This window comes from Patella vulgata, chromosome 9, assembly GCF_932274485.2.
Source record: "Patella vulgata chromosome 9, xgPatVulg1.2, whole genome shotgun sequence".
NCBI lineage: Eukaryota > Metazoa > Mollusca > Gastropoda > Patellidae > Patella > Patella vulgata.
The window spans coordinates 9707386-9728213 of record NC_065887.2 but is presented as its reverse complement, the minus strand read 5'-3'; the positions used below and the strand labels follow the sequence as shown (position 1 = coordinate 9728213).

Here is a 20828-nt window from a genome sequence, read left to right as displayed (position 1 = left end):
TTTTAATAATAATATAGGGCCTATCATATTCCAAATATCTGCTCATCTTATTAACGAAATTCCAAAATAATTATCTTAAATTAAGATATTTTTGACGGCGTTTGTAAAAATGCTTGGGAAAAGTTGCCACCGGCCCCTATATCAAATTTGACATACGGTACATTCTAATTTAATCACCTCGGATGTAGGCTAATGATCAAATCCGGTTAAACTGAGTTTGGTTGGGGTGTGTTTCCCGGGGGCGGTGGGATGGGTGTTTCACCAGCCGTGTCGGTACCATCAAGTATTCCGGCCCGCTCTGATTACATGAGTGTTGACTGGGACACATTGGTTATCTTTAGTTAACGGACATATACTCTGAATACTCAATACTATAAATTCAATGGTAGCCTATACTCATGAGTGTTTTACATACTGGAGTATAATATTTCATTTTATAGATTGCTGAAAGAAACTGTGTGTGATGTGCATTTATCGGAAAATATCAAATTTCTGAGGGCTTGCACACGTCAATATGTATTTAGATTGATTATTTAACATTAATCAATATCAAAATATCAACGCTAGATAATTTCCTATACGTCTTGGATTTAGTCGGATTTAAAACAGGTCCATCAATCAGATTTCTCGAAAACGTTAAAAGCGACTGGGTTTTGTGAACGGATTCGCTCAAGAAAAGGAAAACGAGGGGCACCATCGATCGATGTAATTTCGCTTCTTCATATGTTTGTAAATACTGAACGGAATAAATCCATTATGGACTGATATACCTATTAAAAATAATTCAACTTGTACAGTATTGACATGGGATTCCTAGTAAGGCTGTATCTCTCAAATCACTCCCAGGTACCCGCTGTACGGGTAAACTTTTTCGCATGACACATTGCATGGCTCTATCCGTGTTGATGCTGACCTGGTTGATGCTGAAAAGTTGCTGAAAAGTGGGACGTTAAAAAAAAACGTTAAAAAAATTACAACATCAGCTTATTTATCTGCATGTATTTACTTTTATTGAAGTTAAACAGGTATTATGCAAGAGCTAAATCTTCGTATTGCAGGGGTTTTTCTTAGGCCTTATAACATTTAGGCCTTAAATGTTATATAAAATATTAATTAGACATTAATTAACATGACGACGCCATTATCAACAGGCATTATGCAAGAGCTAAATCTTCCTATTGCAGGGGTTTTCTTTAGGCCTTAAATGTTATATAAAATATTAATTAGACATTAATTAACATGACGACGCCATTATCAACTCTTGATGCCATTGGATGACGCCGATTTTAAATAGATTAAAAAGGTTCTGCCATTTAATGATTTAATTTAAAAATGGATAATCGAGCCTTTGTTTATTATCTTAACAACGGTAGGCACTGTTCTTCTAACAACGATAACCCAGCTCAAAGTGAAGTATTTGACTGACACTATCAACATATTCCCTTTCCATTATCTATTTTTTAACTATTATAATGATAACTGTCAGATATTTATCTAATCTTATCTCCCCAGGAGGCGGGTGTCTGTAGGTGGGTGTCTATCGTGGTGTGTGTGGGAATGGGGTGGGGAGAGGGGGCGTTCAATGCCCTGCTCAGTAAGAGCATTTTTCAATTTACAATAACGTCTAGACATGTATGCACTTAAATAAGCAGAACTATTTTCTCAGAGCTATTGATATATCGGGTAATCCCCCAGACCTCACGTATAAAATTGTCTTCAACCCGGATCACCCTCTGCTCACATTTCTGGACACGCCCCGTTTAGCCCATGTAACTCGAACTGGACCAATGTCTTCTGTTGTAGGAATACATGCCCATGACTCAATACATCCTCAACTCATCTTTACAAATATTGTTGTTGGTTAGTTGTATTTTACGTCCGCTTCCACCGAGGTGATATCGCAGACAATCACGTGTTATATATATATATATATTTTTTTTTTTTTCATCTTTAGTCGAACGTACTATTTTAACTGACGATACTGTAGATATTACAATCGAAGCTTGTGTCGTGAGGTGTTGAAGTTGAGGGATGGTAGCTGCAGTCTTGTTGTTCGATACTGCTTTCGTTTATCTTTATTGGAGGGGGTCTCGGTTTGGTGAACTTGAAGTCTGATATTGATGATCTAGCTCCATCCTCTCTTCGTCTTTTTGGTGCTTTGGGTTCAACTGGCGGAGACTGGGTTACTACTTTACTGTTCTCTACGGATTTATTTACTGCTGGAACTGGAGGCTGTACTGTCTGTTTTTTCTTCTCTGGGCCTCGAAGAGGGCACTCCTTACGTGAGTGGCCAAACTTCTCACATCGGAAGCATGGAACAGGGCGAACGCTAATTAACAACTGGGCAGTCTGAGTGAGTGGGATCTTTACAAAATTACATATCTCTTTTATACCAATTGTCATACTATCTGCTGCTGGAGGCGTTTGTTTCGTTGCCTGGCAACCTATCTTTATACCAGTTGCCATACTATCTGCTGCCCAAGGAACCTAACTAACCCACAGGTCCATCTTAATACATGGGGACGCTGGTCAATTATATTGTGAAGATTTTGTGTTTTTTCAAGGCTCATTTTATTTTGTTCAAACGTTGCGTTGATTAACTTTGCTGAACGGCATATTTTTTTAATGGTTAAAACTGATTTTGTTGGAAGTATCAATACATTAAATATAGGTTTAATCATTTTATCAACCATTTATATATTTATTCCTGTAAGTGGTTGTGTAAGAAGGGCCCCAGTGCACTGCTTTTCCCGGGGGTCTATGACGCTATTAAAGATGGCCCTGTAGGTACAAGTAATCCTGTATAAGCTACGAGCTGCATTGTATGGTGGAAACCGATAGCATAATTATTACTACCTTATGTACCTCAGACACATAACTTCAGTAGAAAGAACTGTGAATAATTGTTATAGAATATTTAACTTTATTGTTGTGGACCGGAAACATTTAAATGTGTTGACAGTAAAAACTACCGTTTATTATTTCATTCATGTGCACCAATCGTGAACTACATGTATAAAAAAAAATCATCTACCGGTACGTAAAATAGCTCTATTCGGTAAAATATGTACAAATGTCGCAATGAAACATTCTCCCTGCCAAACATATTGGATAGAAAGATTTTCAATTTTAGAAATATCACATTATTGACGAAACAAACTTACAAATTTTAGCTTTGGGACAAAATATTTAAACCTAATTTTAGTTATCTCCCTTGATTAGAAAATTCAACAATTATTTGCGCATAACGTAATTAAATTTGATAACACATTAAAGAGGCATTATGGAAGATAAGATAAAGATCTGACAGTTCTCGCCATAATAGTTAAAAACTAGATAATGAAAAGGGAATATCATGAAAATTTCAGTAAAATTCTGAACAATGCATCACAAATACATTACACTACTTAATTAGTGTCCAGTCGTTCTATCCTAACTGTTGCTTTAACTTGGAAACTGTTGAGTTCATCAAGGTATCCATTTTCCTTGGTTAATCTCTTCCAATCTATAAACGACCAACCCCCGATATTACCAGGAAGAAATGATCTTGGACAATCATCTTGAATAGTGACGGAAAGACTCTTATTGTTCTTGTTCAGCAACGTCAGTGCATAGCTAGCTCTAAGTGATTTCAGTGTCTTGTATTCGCCATCTTTAAGTTTTAAATAAATGCCCAGGGTTGATTTATCTGTGTGCATGCAACCAACGTGCCAGGATAGGAAGTTAATCGTTGTTTCCTCTTTACTCCAAAAGATTTTGTCCTTGGCGACTTGGGAAACGCTAAATCCTATCATGAAAGTCTTTTCTGACAGCATCTGCAAGTCGCCAACGTATTGCTTTAATATGCTTAAGCCTACATCGGCCTTCGTCTCAGGAGAATAGAAATATGTATATTTGATCTGTGGAACATTTAAACTGGTTGACTCCATCTCTTTTATCAGAGCTTCCACACCCGGGGCTATTTCCAGAACTGGTACCGACGATTGCTCGGCCAAGGCAAACTCGGAATATTGGAACCCTCTTTTGTAGCAGTCACCCAACTTTTCGTTATTGTTTTTAACTGACGCAAACTTGTTAGTTTGTGCCTGTTTGATTTTAATAATTTGTTCTTTCATATCTTCTCCTAGTTTTTGTACTTCTGTGCAGATTTGTTTCACTTGCCTGTCGATATCGTCACAACTTTTCTTAGCGGTGGTTTCGATGTCTTCCATTTTGCTCTGTAGTTGCTCAGAGTATATTTTTTGTCGAGCAATCATGTTCTCTAAGGTTGTTTTCCAGAGTGACAGCTTCTTTCGGGTCTCCTTACCAACATCCCTTAAATCTATTTGATTGTGGTTTTTATGAGCTACCACCGCACAATCTACACAAACGAGCTTACTACATTCGGTACAATAAAATTTTAACTCCATTCCCTCGTGCTTTGAGCAGAAATATTTTCTATCGTCTGCGTGATTAACACAGAAGTTGTTCGGTAAATCCTTTCCACCGCCCTTAGGAATTGGAACATCTTTCTGGCACACTGGGCACTTGAGCTTTCCGTTCTGGGCTGTTTCCTTGATAAGTGTTCGGACACATTCACCACAGAAGGTGTGGAAACAAGGGAAAAGTTTTGGTTTAACCAAGTCCCTCGTACACACACCGCACCTTTCTTGGGTGGCCATGTTGTTATGCTGTTCGACTTGATTGATCACGATGAGTAGTTAGTTGGGTTTATTTAGGTCACTTATATTATGAGTACAACACACTTATGAATGAACGAATAGAAGGGAAATATATAGCAAAAGATTGGCTTTGCCATGAGTGAATGTCACGACTTAGGATTTTGAATGCGTTCAGTTTTTGGTCGTGGGTGTCTCTCATGGGGGAATGTAAATAGGGAACCATTTTTAGCTTTTTTTACTGTATCTTCCAAACCCAGCTATCCCAGAAGTTTGATTTATTAATTCGAATTTCACTGTTTGTAATTAATTTGATCCATTGTACCAGTCTGTTTCACAGAGTATTATATTTGCAGCCCCATGCAGTCGCTAGCACTGGGGGGGGGGGGGGGGTGGATGGCCGAATGGTTAGCACGTGCGCGCTGTATCATAAAGCCTGTCGTTGAGTCAACTGCCGTGGTTTCGAATCCCCGGTTGTACGTGACAAGGAGTAGGGTCGACTGTCCAACCTCGTGGGTTTTCTCCGGGTCCTCCGGTTTCCTCCCACTGCTAAAGACCCCTACGCGCAACGAATTATTGAAATAAAAATTAAACCATATGTTAGTCCCGAAATGACCTAGTTTGTGTCGAGTGGACATTAAACCCCATTTCTCTCTCTCTCTCTCGCTAGCACTGGTGATTCCGGATTTATCAATGTGTATTCCTAAAGAGTTGGGTGTCACACATTACAGAGCGCGCCAGGGTTTAACGTCCACTCGACACAAACTAGGTCATTTCGGGACTAACACATGGTTCAATTTTATTTCAATAATTTGTGCCTAGGGGTCTTTAGCAGTGGGAGGAAATCGTAGTACCTGGAGACTAACACATGGTTCAATTTTATTTCAATAATTCAATTGCACGTAGGGGTCTTTAGTAGGTGGATGAAACCTGAGGATCCAGAGAAAACCCATTAGGTTGACAGGTGACCCTACTCCTTGTCTGGACAACCGGGGGAATCAAAAGCACGCCAGTTGACTCAATGACAGACATTATGATACAGCACGCACATACTAACTATTTGGCCATCCAGCCCCCCCACCCCCAGTTGACTCAATGACAGATATGATACAGCACGCACATGCTAACTATTTGACCATCCACCCCCCCACCCCCCTCAGTATTACACAGACTATTACTGTCTCGGGTGCAGGTCATACTATTTATTGTTAAGTAAAGCTCAATTTTTCTCAAGATCGCTGAGATGTAGGTAAGGTTAGGGCATGTGATTGTTGGCGAGATCGAAGGTTAGGGTAAGCATTAGGGCTAGCCCTGTTTACATCTCGTGATCTGACGAAAAATTGAGCTGGCCTTATCATTTAACACTAATCATTCACCATGCGGCCTTTTGTGGAATTGTCAGATACCAGAAACTCGTGTTAGGTGTGTGTTGGGTAACTACATGTATTTCATTCCCTGTTTTCACCTGGAACCGAACTAAAATATAAAGTAACGTGCCAAACCTAGGGCGTTCAAAAACATTGATTGCAACGGATCGACGACAACATATGGGCCTATAAAAACATGTACATTTAAATTTACGTTGATATATATTATGTAATTGGTTTATCCCCAAATAAAGGAAAGAATAGAAATTAGATGTAAATGTATTTATTGTGCAGAGTAAAGCTTACATTTATCAATGTAAAACACTGAACAAATAGCAGCAAAAAATGACTCCAATTTTTCTATACTAAGCTGACAATATAACAAATGGACTGAGTTTTTTCCTTCTGGTATTAAGCTGACTCTGTGTAAAATTATACTTTCACTGACACAACCAACAAAATAAACTCCACAGCTAATACAAATAAAAATATTTCAGAAAACCAGGCCACAGTTTTGGGTAATATCCACATGTATATGTTATAATTAAATATTTCACAGATGTACAAATCTATGTGTCATTGTTATTCCCTTTCCACCATTAATTTTTTTCTTGGAGCTGATACATACTTATCAATGATATAAAAGTGCACAGTTTAAGAGAATATTTGAGATGTTTCTATCTAAGCCATGCTGATTGAGGTATGAAAATGGTTTCGTTTAGCACTGTATTACACAATTTCTAACATTTTAATATTTCATACTTTAAAGTAGCTAAGTCTCTAACTCAATATCATCGACATTGAAAACACGAATTGTTATGTCAATTTAAATCAACATTGATGTTGTGATCTTTGTGTCTATTTCTAGGTCCCAAATATTAGAGATTTAACTCCTTTAAAGAATAATGAATATTATATTTTACAATAAAGCCCATAACAAGTGGGTAGCTTTATTTCTATATCATGTTTCCAAATTAATATTTATTTTGAATAGGTGTACAAGCAGGAGATACATTTATATATATTTTATACTAAGTGGACATGGGGGAATATTTTTAAATGTTTTTTTTTTCTTTTCCTCTGCTGGTTTAAAATATTCCAACAACCTAAAAATAAATAACACATTACCACCAAAAAATATTAACAAAAAAAAAAATAATACATGTACATGTACAAGACACAATGGTGCTCTTAAAGAAAGGAAAAGGAATACTATATTACAAAGAGCTAAATGCATCATTGAAAATACTTGCTTCCTTGCACACTCCTTTAATACAAAGTATATTTACACAAAGAAGCAGGGATTTTCAACATCCAGTCAAATGCTAATCAACACAATTTGCTGTTTATTTTATTCCCATATGAAAGACTAACATCATACACAGAGCACCATTGTTAAAAATAAAGAGTATAAATTATAATTAATTAATTAATTGATAATAAAGCCTCATTAACATGATACATAATCAACCTAGATTCATGACTACTATACTATAAGACACAATTCTAATGCAAGGTTAAACAGAAATGTACAAATATTTTGTCTTATTTGTTCAAGCTACCTCACCTCAATCATGTTGTCATTTCAGTTACGGTCTTCCTGAGTGGATTTATTTTGAAAAAACAAGACCTAATGAAACAAAACAACAATATTCCCTCCTGTTCTAAATTTTAAATACTCTGCTTTGCGTGCAAAAGCCAATGCTATAAGATAGAGATATAAGGGGGGTTTTTCCCTCAATTTCTTTTTAAGACTTTGTCTACCTCTTTGCTACTGGTAGTCATACTCATTTCCTTCTTAACGAATTACTGATGTCAAATACACTTTGTTTAACATATTTTATTCTTTGTCAAAATAAATTATAAATGCATTTTGGACGCTTGTCCTCTATTCAAAATGGTGAAAATACATTGTATATAAGCTTAAATTTTCTCATAGACTATAAATAATATTACCGGTACACAACGTTTTAAGATTGTAAATCATTATTATAGAATATAGCAGTTATATATAATAACACCACATACATTGATAGTAAAGTCGAAGTTCAAAGTTTATATGAGTAAATCGATTACACAGTGTTAATAAATATTACTCAAGTACAGATTTATAGATAAATAGCATATTGAGAGAAACATTTGATTAGAACATCGCCTTTTAAGTATAATATTTGCAAACAATATTCCAGCACATATTCATTTTATTTACCAAATTCATAAATTCGAGCAACTTAAAAACCATTCACAATTGTCATATCAAATACTTTAATTGATTAGATTTTAGACAGGAACTTGAAAATATTTAATAATGTACATACAGAAAAACAAAACACCTACAGTAAGCCCAACAATATGGCCACTAACAAGAACAAAGTTTACATATATAGCAGTGATTTCAACATAGATCATATAATGATAGTAATTGGATATCAATTTACATACAAGTTATGCTTGAAAACATTTCTACAAACCAATTGAGACATTCTAAATCCTAAATCTCAAAGTACATGTGATCTAGCTCATCACGGCCAAATTTCTTGCTGATCACCTTAAAAATATTCAGTGTTGAAAGTATGTCTCATGCACATTCTTCTCTAGAGAAAAACGTGATTTTTATGCATTATTTGGCTTAAGTGCAATGCATGTTTTTGCTCTAGTGCAAATTATCGGCATACTACCCAGTTCTCAAACACTGATTATGTGTAAGTAGACAACAAAGAATCAGAACCATGCCTGAAGCTATATTTTTTAATGGATATAAAATTTTAATGATACAAGCAAATAGGGAAGCAAAGATATACAACAATATATGTTTTCGATCAGGAATGAACTGATATTCAATCATCATATTACAACTTTTTTTCCCTTTAAATTTTCTAAAAAAAAAAAATAAAAAAAAAATGAAAAGAAATCATCTATATACAATATTTTACAATCACTGAACATAATACAGATTGAAACTTACTGATTTGTTTTCAATTAGTTAATAAAAACCCATCAATTGTTCTTAAATTAAAGTTAAATCTGAGAGGACAAATCGCACACTCTATCTACCCCCTTCTAGAATCCTTTAAGATTTCCAGTCTTTCGAAAAAAGCATGACTTTGAATATAAAGGAATAAATTCTTCTCTCTTAACTTTATTTTATAAAGTACTTCCATCTTTCACAAAGAATTCATTGAGGGTGATTCACAATCTCTTATTTTCATCACTCCCGAAAGAATAAGGATATTCCCTATTTAATAACTTTTCTCTTTTTTTTTCAATATGTCCTCAAAGTATCAATGATCATGTAGATTTTGAATAGAAACAATTTAATTTCTTTCGAAAACTCTTAAGAAGCATTATCTTTTCAATCTTTGAATATGTTTTAAAAGCTTTCCTCTGTAATACGTTAACACATGTAAATTACTACATTTATTTAAAGATATGGGTATAGACATGTGGAGATCTAATCAAACACGTACTGAGTTATTATTTTTAGGCTTTATATTATGTACTAGTATTCAAAAAAAATTTCCAAGTCTAAAAATAGAAAATCCATAATATGCTGAAACGTCAAAGTAATGTTTTTAATCCGAAAGGTATTTAATTCTAATGGTGAATTATCAAATGTTTTCAATGTAGCATACTATTACAATTAAGACCCAAAGAATCACAAAAAGTATATAAATGGTCTGGCCTCCTAACATCAGCACTAGCCAAATTTAAGCTAGGTGTAAAATTTACATGGTGGTTAGCAAAGCCAATGGGACGACAGAAATAAATATTACATAATGTGGATAAATAATTCATTATTCCAGTTGCTTATATACTTATTAATAATTTATATAGTAATAAAACTAGATATATGACATCAATAGCTAGAAATGGCTGCACTAGTCAAGAAATGAGGTATGAATGACTGATGAATATTAACATTGCCAAAACAATATTGGAATCATTATGCACAGCACACAAATTCTCTCAAATTTTACATCTTCAACGTAAAGCACTGCCAAGTTTCAACTTTTTCAGAGAACATGATCTGTAATCTTCTTCAAATTATCGAAAGCTAACCGAGCTGAAGACATAATGAATTTTTTTTTTCATTAACACTACTGTAGTCCCATTTTAAAAACTGTTAACTCCATCACCAAAATAAACAATTTAAAATTATGAAGTTCAGAAATTCTGGCAATGTTAATGATGACCGTGAAGCAAAGAAGTTGTACGAATATTTGCACGTTTATAATCTTATTGAAATGAAATAATTGGCTGAATAAATGATCAATCTATCACCACACACAGCCTAAAGTTAAATAGCGGAATGCTACAATAGGAGAAACAATCCATATATAGCTTGTAGTCTACGATAACCAGAGCATCTAGCTTGGTCCACTTCATATAATTTCCTGAAATAAAAATTTGTAAGATAAAAATTGTATAGCAATCTTTATACCAGCAGATATATCTAAGTAAATTACAGATCATACACAATCGAAAGTATTTTAATTAAAAGCATTTTGGACTGGAAATTATTTTAAAGAGGAATTACGGGAGATTAGATAAAGGGTTGACAGTTCTCGCTATAATAATTAAAAAAAAAATAGGTAGTTTATATAACATTTCAGGCCTAAAGAAAGACCTGCAATAGGCAGATTAAGTTAGCTATTGCATAATGAATGTTTAATTGAACACTTCTAACTGAAGTTCAGGCCAATCAAAGTTTATAATAATTTCTATTGATTTCACAAAAAAACTTCTGCCCTACTCAAATGAAGTTATAATATTGTGCTATCCCTAGTGTACAAGCTAACCCATTTTTACATTAAAATAAAATATATTTTTTGATTTTTCAGATATATGGGAACAATCTGGTTTGCTCATGATCAACCTTTCAACAAATATTTCTATCAATTACAATTTCATAAGGCAGAGTATGGAGTATGCGTCACTCTAAGACATGCCCTATTCTTTGAAAAAGATTTGAAACGAAACAGTCAGGCCTGGAAATAACGGTTTTAGATGTACCTGACTTAGTGCTGGACATGTATTAATAATATCAATAAAAAAGACAAATCAGTGCGGGTGACACGTACCAGAGGTTTTGTGCCTGACAAAGCCTGAATCTGTGCCTGACATTGTCTGTGACAGGTGCCTTATTTCCAGGCTTGGAAACAGTCAATGTGTACTCTGGAATATCATTAACTCATACTAGTTGTAAATTCTACATGCATGAGTCTCCTAGTACATGTAAACATATCCATAAATCTATTCTTTACAAATATATTATACTATACCTTAAGCTTTGCCCTCTATTTTAATAGGATTAGGACCATTTTGGGAACCACCACCTCCTCTAATGCCAGTACCTGTAGCAGGTGAATTACCTGGGTGTTGTCCTGGTCGGATTGGTTTAGCTGAAAACAATATGATGTATATTATTATCTCTTATAAAATAGACAGGGTCTTGTCAGGCTGAATAATATGCCTACCGTCTGTGCAAGCTCAAAAATCATTGTCTCAAATCCCATGGGTTATGGGGATATAATAACAGACAGATTAATGGATAACATTCACTAGGTTTATCAACTGCAACGTTTCAATGAAGACACTCTCACCGTTATCAAGCAATGATGACGGTGAGAGTATCCTCATTGAAAAGTTGCAGTTAATAAACCTAGTGCATGTTATCCAAAAAGCTGTCTGTTATTATATATCGCTTTCACTATATGCCTTTTAAAGAGATTATGTGGTTAATTTCAGATTCTGAAATCTTTGTTCCATTTAACTGTAAGTATTACCAATGACAGACATGAAGCAGTTTATCCTTTCTAGAACACCTAATACCACTTCTCATCTGAGGTGTGAGGAGTTTTAGACGGGTGACAAATTTTTGTGGCCCCTTTTTTTTTTATCTCTGTAACTCTATCCTCACTTCCCTGATAACAAGATAGGTCACTTCCACAGGTGAAATTAAAAACAGAATCTAAGATTTACCTATTTGTGCAGCATGACCTCGTCTAGCCAAGTTTCTCTGTCTTACAGCTTCTTTTATTCTATCAACTTCCATTTGATACCTGTTGACAAAATAATTAAAATAATACATCCATGTTATAATATATCATCCTACTTGAAATTAACGACTAGGATTCTCATTCATCTTAAAATATTTGTGTGAATTGTAGGCTAAAAAGGAATATTTCCAACTAAGTATCATTAATAGGCTTTATGTAATGTAACTAGAGGTATTAGACTAAAATGCTATGATGTTTTATAAATTTCAATTTTTTTTTTAATGTAGAATATTAATTTTTCAGAATTTATGCAGAGCCTATTGTGCAATACCAAACTTAAAATTTTCATGCATTTATTGTTTTTTTTTACATGCTTTACTAAAATATCTCAATGACAAAATATGGATGAAAGGTAGAACTGTTGCCCGAAACACAAAATAAAATTTGATTTTCTGCTTAAGGAAATCGCAAGTGACAAAACTTCAACTAATGTCAAAAATAATCAAGGAACAAAATTTGTAGAATTAACAAGTATTTATCCAAGTCATGACTTGGTTCTAATAATGAAAGCTTTCACTTCAAAATTCTGATATAATTTGTTTACTTTAATTAGAAAGATATTTCTTTTCAAATTAAACAATTTTATAAAAAATATCTTTTTAGTGTTTCTACACTAATATTTGATATTAGAATTTCATATGATGTAAATTGAAGGGTTAAGTTTTCCAGCCAGTCTTGAAATATGACTGAATTGGGAGCTCTGGTTCTAATTAACCAATCACTACAAAATGACCAGATTGTATGTTCTTGTAACCAGTGCTAGATACAGAGAGGTCCTAGACTATTCTACTGTCAATCCCCCTTCCCTCACTCACGATTTGTGGAAGATGAAAGTGTGTTTTTTGGGTTTTTTTTTTAAACACAATTGAGTAAAGACAAGGATATGTCAGATGTTTAAGACTACAGCCTGTGTAAAAAAAGCTTAAGACAGTGTCAAAAACATTATACACTTTATAGGCGCAATAAATTTTGAGGCTCTAGGCTTCAGAGCAAAGTGTCAAGCCTTTATATGTATGTAAGCCTGGTACTGCCTGTATCTGAAATACCAGAGGATTACGGCACTTTGAAGTGATTGTTAATAAATATTATTATTAAAACCCAAACCATACTAAATCTATATATATATCTATTTCTAATTCTATTCATTAGGAATAAAACCTAGATTAGTAAATAGCAGAAACTTTTTTATTCTAATTTTTAATGTGAAAATATTTAGCTGGAAAAAGAACACTACATTCTTATTTCTCGATTTCTTCACAGACTTAGAAAGTTCAAACAAAGACACACAATTTAAGCAATTGAATTTTAATTAACAAAAATTTTGGCATTAATGGTTACTATGGCAACATAAAACAGCCAAAAAAGACACCAACAAAAAGTTCCTGTAAGCTAATAAAATTTTGTTAGGAATGAATTGTACTGTTTGACTGGCTTACTTTTTCTTTTAGAGTATTTGTTAGTAAAACTGAAAGTACTTTCATTTATCAGAGCTAGCTTCTTCAATAATGATGTTAATGAATTTAATTAAATGATTTTTTTAATGAGTTTTCGACACTACACAGTAATTAATAACTCATTAATAAGAAGCACACTAATGAATTGGAGAAGCAGGAATGTTACCTATCATGATCACTGAAAAGAAATTAGTTCAAAAAATTGTCATTAGTCTGTAAATATTCTACTACATGCCAATGCACTAATTTGACCACCATTGAGCTCTAATAAAATATTATGTGCATTATTATCAATTCCAATCTCCAACTAACAATTCGAAAATTTTGTGCAAAATCACGATTTCAGAGAAAAACGAAATTCTCAAGCTGTCTTTCAATGAAGAGATTAGAAAATATTCCTCCACCTCCAATAAAATAAAAATCATGCTCTTTAGCGACTTTAATTAAAATTTTAAAAATTACATTTGCTTTGTAACTCTAATCCCGAAAATATGCACATAAAGGAAAAAAAAAATAATAATAAAAAATAAGGCAAAACACAAGCAAAATCCCTACAACACCAGTTCTATGGGTAAAGATCAAATAGGCCTTGTGCAAAGCAGAGGTTTTATCTAACAACTATATCTTCCACCGATATTAATTCATTCAAAATAGTAATATCATTAAGTCTTTGGGTATCATAAGACTAAAATTCGTTTTTTCTACATTTTCGTTTGTGCTATGTTTTGACACATGGACCATCTCGAGACTAAGATGATGGCAATAATTTTTTTCTACATTTTTGTTTGTGCTATGTATTGGCAATGACATTATTTTGCTTTGACAGTGATGTTTATATTCACTATTCTTCCAGAGATAGAGAGAGAGGGAGAAATGGGGTTTAACGTCCACTCGACATTTCGGGACTAACATATGGTTTAATTTTATTTCAATAATTCGCTTGCGCATATGGGTCTTTAGCAGTGGGAGGAAACCGGAGGACCTGGAGGAAACCCACGAGGTTGGACAGGCGACCCTACTCCTTGTCACGTACAACCGGGGATTCGAAACCACACCAGTCGACTTAATGACAGACTTTATGATACAGCGCTCGCCACTAACCATTTAGCCATCCAACCCCCTCTTCCAGAGATATTAATATAAGTAACCAACACGTATACAAAACACCATTTTATGATGACATAACTGAACACGCATTGTCTTAACAGGTGTGATGAACCTCACATTTTTATTTAAGATTTTGTCAGTAGGTTCTTCAACACCATCTCTCAACTGATCATGCATATTAATATAAGAAATTACTCTAAGATAAAGAGGTAAGACAAGGGTTACTTGACTAAGCATTCATCATGCAGAATTTTCAAATTAGTCCATCCAAGTTAGAAGAGACTGGTTATAATGCCTTAGAGACATTTTAAAATGATGTATTTTAATTTAAAATCCAAATAGGATATTCTCATTTTAGTTTTGTTTAATAGAAATTGGTTTTAATCTGTTTAGAAACTTAAAGAGCAGTACAAAGGAATATGCCATATGTAACTTTAAGATTCCGGCCATAATTATTGATATTTCCATACCTAAAATAAAAACTACTCACCTCTTTCGGTCTCTCATTGCTCCTTCCTTAGCTTCTCGTAGAGCAGTTTCTAATGATTTTACTCTTTCCATTGTTGCTCTTAGACGTTTTTCTAATTTGGGTAATTCACATCGCAAGTCAGCATTATCACGCACCAACTGTTTAAAAAATCAAAATATTTTTTAGCACCCAAAACAGGGAATTTCTGATTTAGGACCAGGCCAACTTAGAAAAATTCAGTTGCCGACAATGTTTTAAAAAGTTTTGTCTGTTAAGATATTCAATCCAACCTACACACAAAAAAATGTTTTGAGGAATAAAAACCAAAATAAAATGGTTATTGTGGCACTTGGCTTAAAACCATCCAACCTTGTATAGAGTGCATACATAATGTGACCTGCTCCCACGAAACCAGACGCTTGTCGCACAACTTCATTTCGTACTACGGGCACAAAAGCATCAATTAAATGCCTTCTTGTTGCTGTAAATGAGCCGAACTCACTTTCAGATGATACGACATATTTAAAAAGAATTGCATTTTTGGAAAGCTTAGGCTGTGGACTATATAAATATGCTGCCAGCTCTATTTTTATAAAAATGACCAACAGCCTGGTTTTCTGGGAGCAGCTCACAAATGTTGTTGTTTCTGTTAAAACTCCTAATATGGGTTATAATGTTGTAAATAATTGTAAATGTTGTAGTCCATTAATAGTTACTTAAATAATAATTTTTTTACAAAACTTTAAATTCATCAATTTGTTTGTATGCTAACAAAACATTGTACCTGTTTGTGAACTTTGGTCAATTGTTCCAAGTTATTTTCTAGGAAAGATATTTTTTGTTTTTGGGCGGTGCTTCCTACAGCATCTTCTTCTTCGTCATCTTCTTTCTTATTTGCGGACTAAAATATTCAAACATGCATGATGTACAATCAAAAAAAGAAATTGTTGTGATGTCTGGTTATCAGTAACTATGTGTAATAGACTTATTAATGGGAACTATCGGAAATAAAGATATAAAATTACTGTTTTCAATCGGAGATATGTTTCTACAACGTTTCTCTTGTCATTTTTAAGCACGTAAACAAGCTAAACGGAAGTGATAAAGACAGAATGACAGTCCTGCAGTTCATATTGAGACATCATGGAGGTAGGTTGATCCCAGTTACTTTATTAGCAGTGTTTGTAACACGTGCCTATAATAAAAGAGAGAAAGAGAGAGAGAGGGAAATGGGGTTTCATGTCTACTTGTGACAAACTAGGTCATTTCGGGACTAACATGGTTCAATTTTATTTCAATAATTCGCTTGCGCGTAGGGGTCTTTAGCAGTGGGAGGAAACTAGGGAACCGGGAAAAAAAACCATGAGGTTGGACAGACGACCCTACTCCTTGTCACGTACAACCAGGGAATCAAAACCACGCCAGTTGACTCAATGACAGACCTTATAATACAAAGCGCACAAGCTATCCATTCAGCCATCAAACCCCCTATAATGAAAGGTAAATACATCATATCTAACTAGCATATTGTATACGTAAATATTGAGAAAATATAGAAAGAAATATGTTGAAATTACCTTCTTCACGCGGTTTTGAAGATCCTGTACAAATATTTTTCGTAGATTATGTAAGGTCTGAAGTTCCTTGGCCTGGAGAAAAACAATATTATACAATGTTATCTAGAAAATAATGATACTCAATAATATCTATAGTCATTTATAGTTGATTTAATGTATTATTTGAATATAGAAACAATTGGACTGGTAATATATATAACATATCTATTGTTTGAATATAGAGACAATTGGCCTGGTAATATGTATAATTTATATCTATTGTTTGAATATAGAAACAATCGGCCTGCTAATATGTATAACATATCTATTGGCACAGAAAACGACTACATACCACAGTTTCTTCCAAGCCTTTAAGATCTTGTTTAGCCTGTTCACGTCGATCCATTTGGACAGAAAGTTCGGATAATTTCACTGATTTTTCGGCCTCATCTTGTTTCAGTTTATCATAATCTGATTGGAGTTTCTCTAATGCCAGAGATAATTTCTGGTTGGTACTATAAATAAAAGTATAACAATATGAAATAAAGCACTACTAAAGACATTTTCATGAAACCACTGTATCACTACTGGCCTGGGACATTACAGCGTAGTGGACGCTTACGGCTAGCCCCCCGGATCCATTCACTTGATCTGACATGTGAGTTTGAGGTGTTTAAACGTCCACTCGACAGAAACTAGTTTATTGCATCCAGGGATATTCAACAGTCATACAAGTGGATCGAAACGATGTCACTCGATTCAATGACAGACCTTATGATCGTCCACCTAAACCCAGTTTAACCAGCACAGAGAATATATCCACGCCAACTATCTATTAAAAAACCCGAACTTACTCTTTCAATGTATCAATAACTCCCTGTTTTTCTGAAATATCTTCACGAAGCGCTGATAATTGTTTCTGGTGATTTTCACGATGTCTTTCCATTTGAGCTTCAAGAGCTTCCTTGAGTTGGGCCTCAGAATGAAGTTTACTAGATGCTTCAGCTTGTTTAGACATGGCTGTTGTATGCATTTGTTCTGAAAATACATGTATTTAACAACATTGTTAAATTTCCATCATTTAAATTTTACTAAACACACATTTAATTTCTCTAAGATAACGTGCTATCCCCATACCAATTCTATATATGACTAAATACATATCAACGCCATTAACTGGATCAGGAGGAACATACATTAACAGAGTTAAATCGCTATTCTCTGACACCTAGAAATGGACACAAATGGGTCACAACGTATATAATAATGTAATATGAATGTACATAAACTGATTTACATTCAATTGCTTTTGTTTTTACTCTTAATTTTTTTATCAGTTATGTTCGGAGAAATACGCGAAGAGTCTGAACTGTATGGCCGTCTTTGGTATCTGGTTATTCCACTGGTTATGTTTAGCTTCGTTCATCAAGTCGCTTCATACAACTGGGGCTCAAAAGCATTCTGGTAAATGAGTTGTGTGCCAATTTCAAAATGTTAATTTTGTCCTAAATATTGGATATCAGAAGCCCATCTATTCACGGTAAGATCACAACATCAATGTGGATTTAAATTGATCAATAAGTCGTGTTTGTAATGTCAAACAATTCAAATTTAATGATGACCATCTATAGACCTTTGTTGGCAGGGAGAAACCGTAATTATCCAGCCTACCCTGTGTTGTATTAATTTTAAGTCTAATACAATGTTTCTAACTCACCTTGTGCCCTTAGTTTAGCTATTTCTTCATTTAATGAATCAACATTCTCTTCTAGTTGTCGTTTCTTACTCTCTATATCTTTAATCGTATCATTTAATGTGGTAATTTTAGCTTCATGCTGTAAAAACAAGTTTAATTAACTCTATAAAAAACTTGGAATTGTAAAGGCAGAAAAAAAAAATTCTTTTGGAGAACTAAAAAAGAAAATTCTCTAAATGATCAAACAAATATAAAATGTTAATAATCAGTAGGAACTAATAAAAATTACAGAATCAAGATATTACAGTTCCAAATGTTCAAATTCTACCACCATAAAACTTTTTTTCTTAAGTCAAACCTAATCAATCTTTAATCTGAAAAAAGATAACATAATAAACAAACCTGCACTATCTTTAATTTACAGTCAGATAATTCTGTCTTGGATTCTTCGAATTTTTTATTGCACTCAGATTGAGAATTTTCTAATTCTACGTTTCGGGAAGCTAGTGTTTTCACCTCTGACTTCATTTTACTAATATAAAGACGAGCCACTGTGAACTCTTCTTCAATCTTCTCACTAGAAGTTATATTCAACTGTAAAATATAAATTAGATCACATTCAAGCATACTGTATTCATAAAACAAAAATAAAAATGGTTGGGGTGCCCAAGTTTAGAGTTGTCGTTGATTCCATAAAGTAGTTAGGTTTTAAAACGTTAAATACTGTGTAATTCAACAGGGCGCCCGAGGGGTTTAATATTATGTAGGCACTGTATTCATACTATATATTAAAGATATATTATGTAAGATTTTAGGTAAAGAGCTGGCGTATCTTGCTGTAACAGTTCAAAAATAGACAATGAAAAATTAATATATTGAAAATTTCAGTCAAGTGTTTGAAATTTTGACAAGAGAGTCTCGATCATAAACACAGTATCGATTATCCATTATAATGACTCAACATTTAATTCAGTTGTTTTGAAATACAAATTATGACATATCTTGCAATAATAGTCCAAAAATAGATAATGAACAATGAATATACAGAAAATTTCAGACAAGTACTACTGCTACGATTATAAACAAAGTATCAATTTTCCATTATAATGACTCCCTCGACATTTATTTCAGTTGTTTTGAAATATTGAAAAGAACCTATTCTCAAAAACAGAAACATTATGTCAATTTCATTAAGAAAGAGGAGTAAGAAGCAAAAACATTAAGAACTTAACTCTGTTCTTGGTTTTAAAACAACACAAAGAGAGAGAGACATGAAATGAAATGAAATGAAATTGAGTTTAACGTCCTACTCTTCTGCACCTAACCTGGGCTAATTGAAGACGGGCATACGCCATACAGTGTGCTATGAGGGAAATTTTGCCCGGGCAGCGGCGCTACGGCCTACTCTTATATCGAATTCCAACTGCCAAGGGATCTTTTACGTGCACACCAATGTGTACACGGGACCTCGGTTTTTCGTCCCATCCGAACGACTAGGCAGCTGTCCTTGTCAGGCCCTCCGTTCTGCATCACTGACAAGGGGAAACCACGCCGGAAAATCGAGATGAACTTTCTCGGCCAATGCAGGGATCGAACACCCGACCTCCAGACTAGCGAGCCAGCGCCTTACCCACTTAGCCACGTGATCCCCAAAGAGAGAGAGACATGGGGTTTAATGTTCACTTGACACAAACTACAATTCACTTGCGCTTAGGGGTCTTTAGCAGTGGGAGGAAACCAGAGGACCCTACTCCTTGTCACATACAAGCGGGGAATTGAAACCACGCCAGTCGACTTAATGACAGACATCGGATGCAGCGTGCACACACTCAACGAATCGGCCATTCCCCCGCCCTGTTTTAAAATAAAGGTGAACATAAATAATTCGTGAAAATTAGGATTATTTAAAGCAGACGTACCTTTGATTCAGCAGCACTGCCACCAATGATGGTACCTATTTCTGATAAATCTTTTAATAAACTAAGCATCATATCGGAACTACGTTTCTTCTGATGTAACGATGAATCTCTTAAAGTTTCAAACTCTGATTGAACCGTATTTAAAGAAATCTGTTTAACAAATAAATAATATTTAAATATATACAGATATTATAACCTTTCTCATGTTGGTTAAATCACAAAATATGTTCAGATTATAACTTCTAACATTTTCTATGTGATTGCTAAATTAGACATGATATCATCAGATTACAGAGAGAGCAAAATGGGGCTCAATGCTCACTTGACACATACTATACATCGTTCAAATTTATTTCAATAGTTTGCATGTGCGTAGAGATCTTTAGCAGTGGGAGGAATCCAGAGGGCCTGGAGAAAACCTGCACAGTTGGACAGACGACCTTACTACTTGTCACGTACAAGCAGGGAATCGAAACCACACCACGTGACTAAATCACAGACCTTGTGATCCAAAGCGCATGTGTTAACCATTCGGCCACCCTC

General features: G+C 34.3%; 1 protein-coding gene across 2 annotated transcripts in view; it reads right to left on the bottom strand.

The window, feature by feature from the left end:
- Nucleotides 1-6292: 6292 nt before the first annotated feature.
- Nucleotides 6293-20828, bottom strand: part of LOC126831504 (kinesin heavy chain) — a 42546-nt gene continuing 28010 nt past the window's right edge. Inside the window, exons 14-25 of one of the 2 annotated variants that reach the window (XM_050562030.1) lie at nucleotides 20286-20435; nucleotides 18769-18960; nucleotides 18388-18505; nucleotides 17525-17708; nucleotides 17023-17185; nucleotides 16692-16763; nucleotides 15899-16015; nucleotides 15136-15272; nucleotides 13705-13716; nucleotides 12008-12087; nucleotides 11308-11427; nucleotides 6293-10419 (exon numbers count right to left, since the gene is read on the bottom strand). In XM_050562030.1, coding sequence (XP_050417987.1) covers nucleotides 11309-11427; nucleotides 12008-12087; nucleotides 13705-13716; nucleotides 15136-15272; nucleotides 15899-16015; nucleotides 16692-16763; nucleotides 17023-17185; nucleotides 17525-17708; nucleotides 18388-18505; nucleotides 18769-18960; nucleotides 20286-20435 — 1344 coding nt within the window. In that variant the 3' untranslated portion in view covers nucleotides 6293-10419; nucleotide 11308. The remainder of the gene's footprint in view (nucleotides 10420-11307; nucleotides 11428-12007; nucleotides 12088-13704; nucleotides 13717-15135; nucleotides 15273-15898; nucleotides 16016-16691; nucleotides 16764-17022; nucleotides 17186-17524; nucleotides 17709-18387; nucleotides 18506-18768; nucleotides 18961-20285; nucleotides 20436-20828) is intronic. The other variant, XM_050562031.1, reaches the window with a different exon arrangement.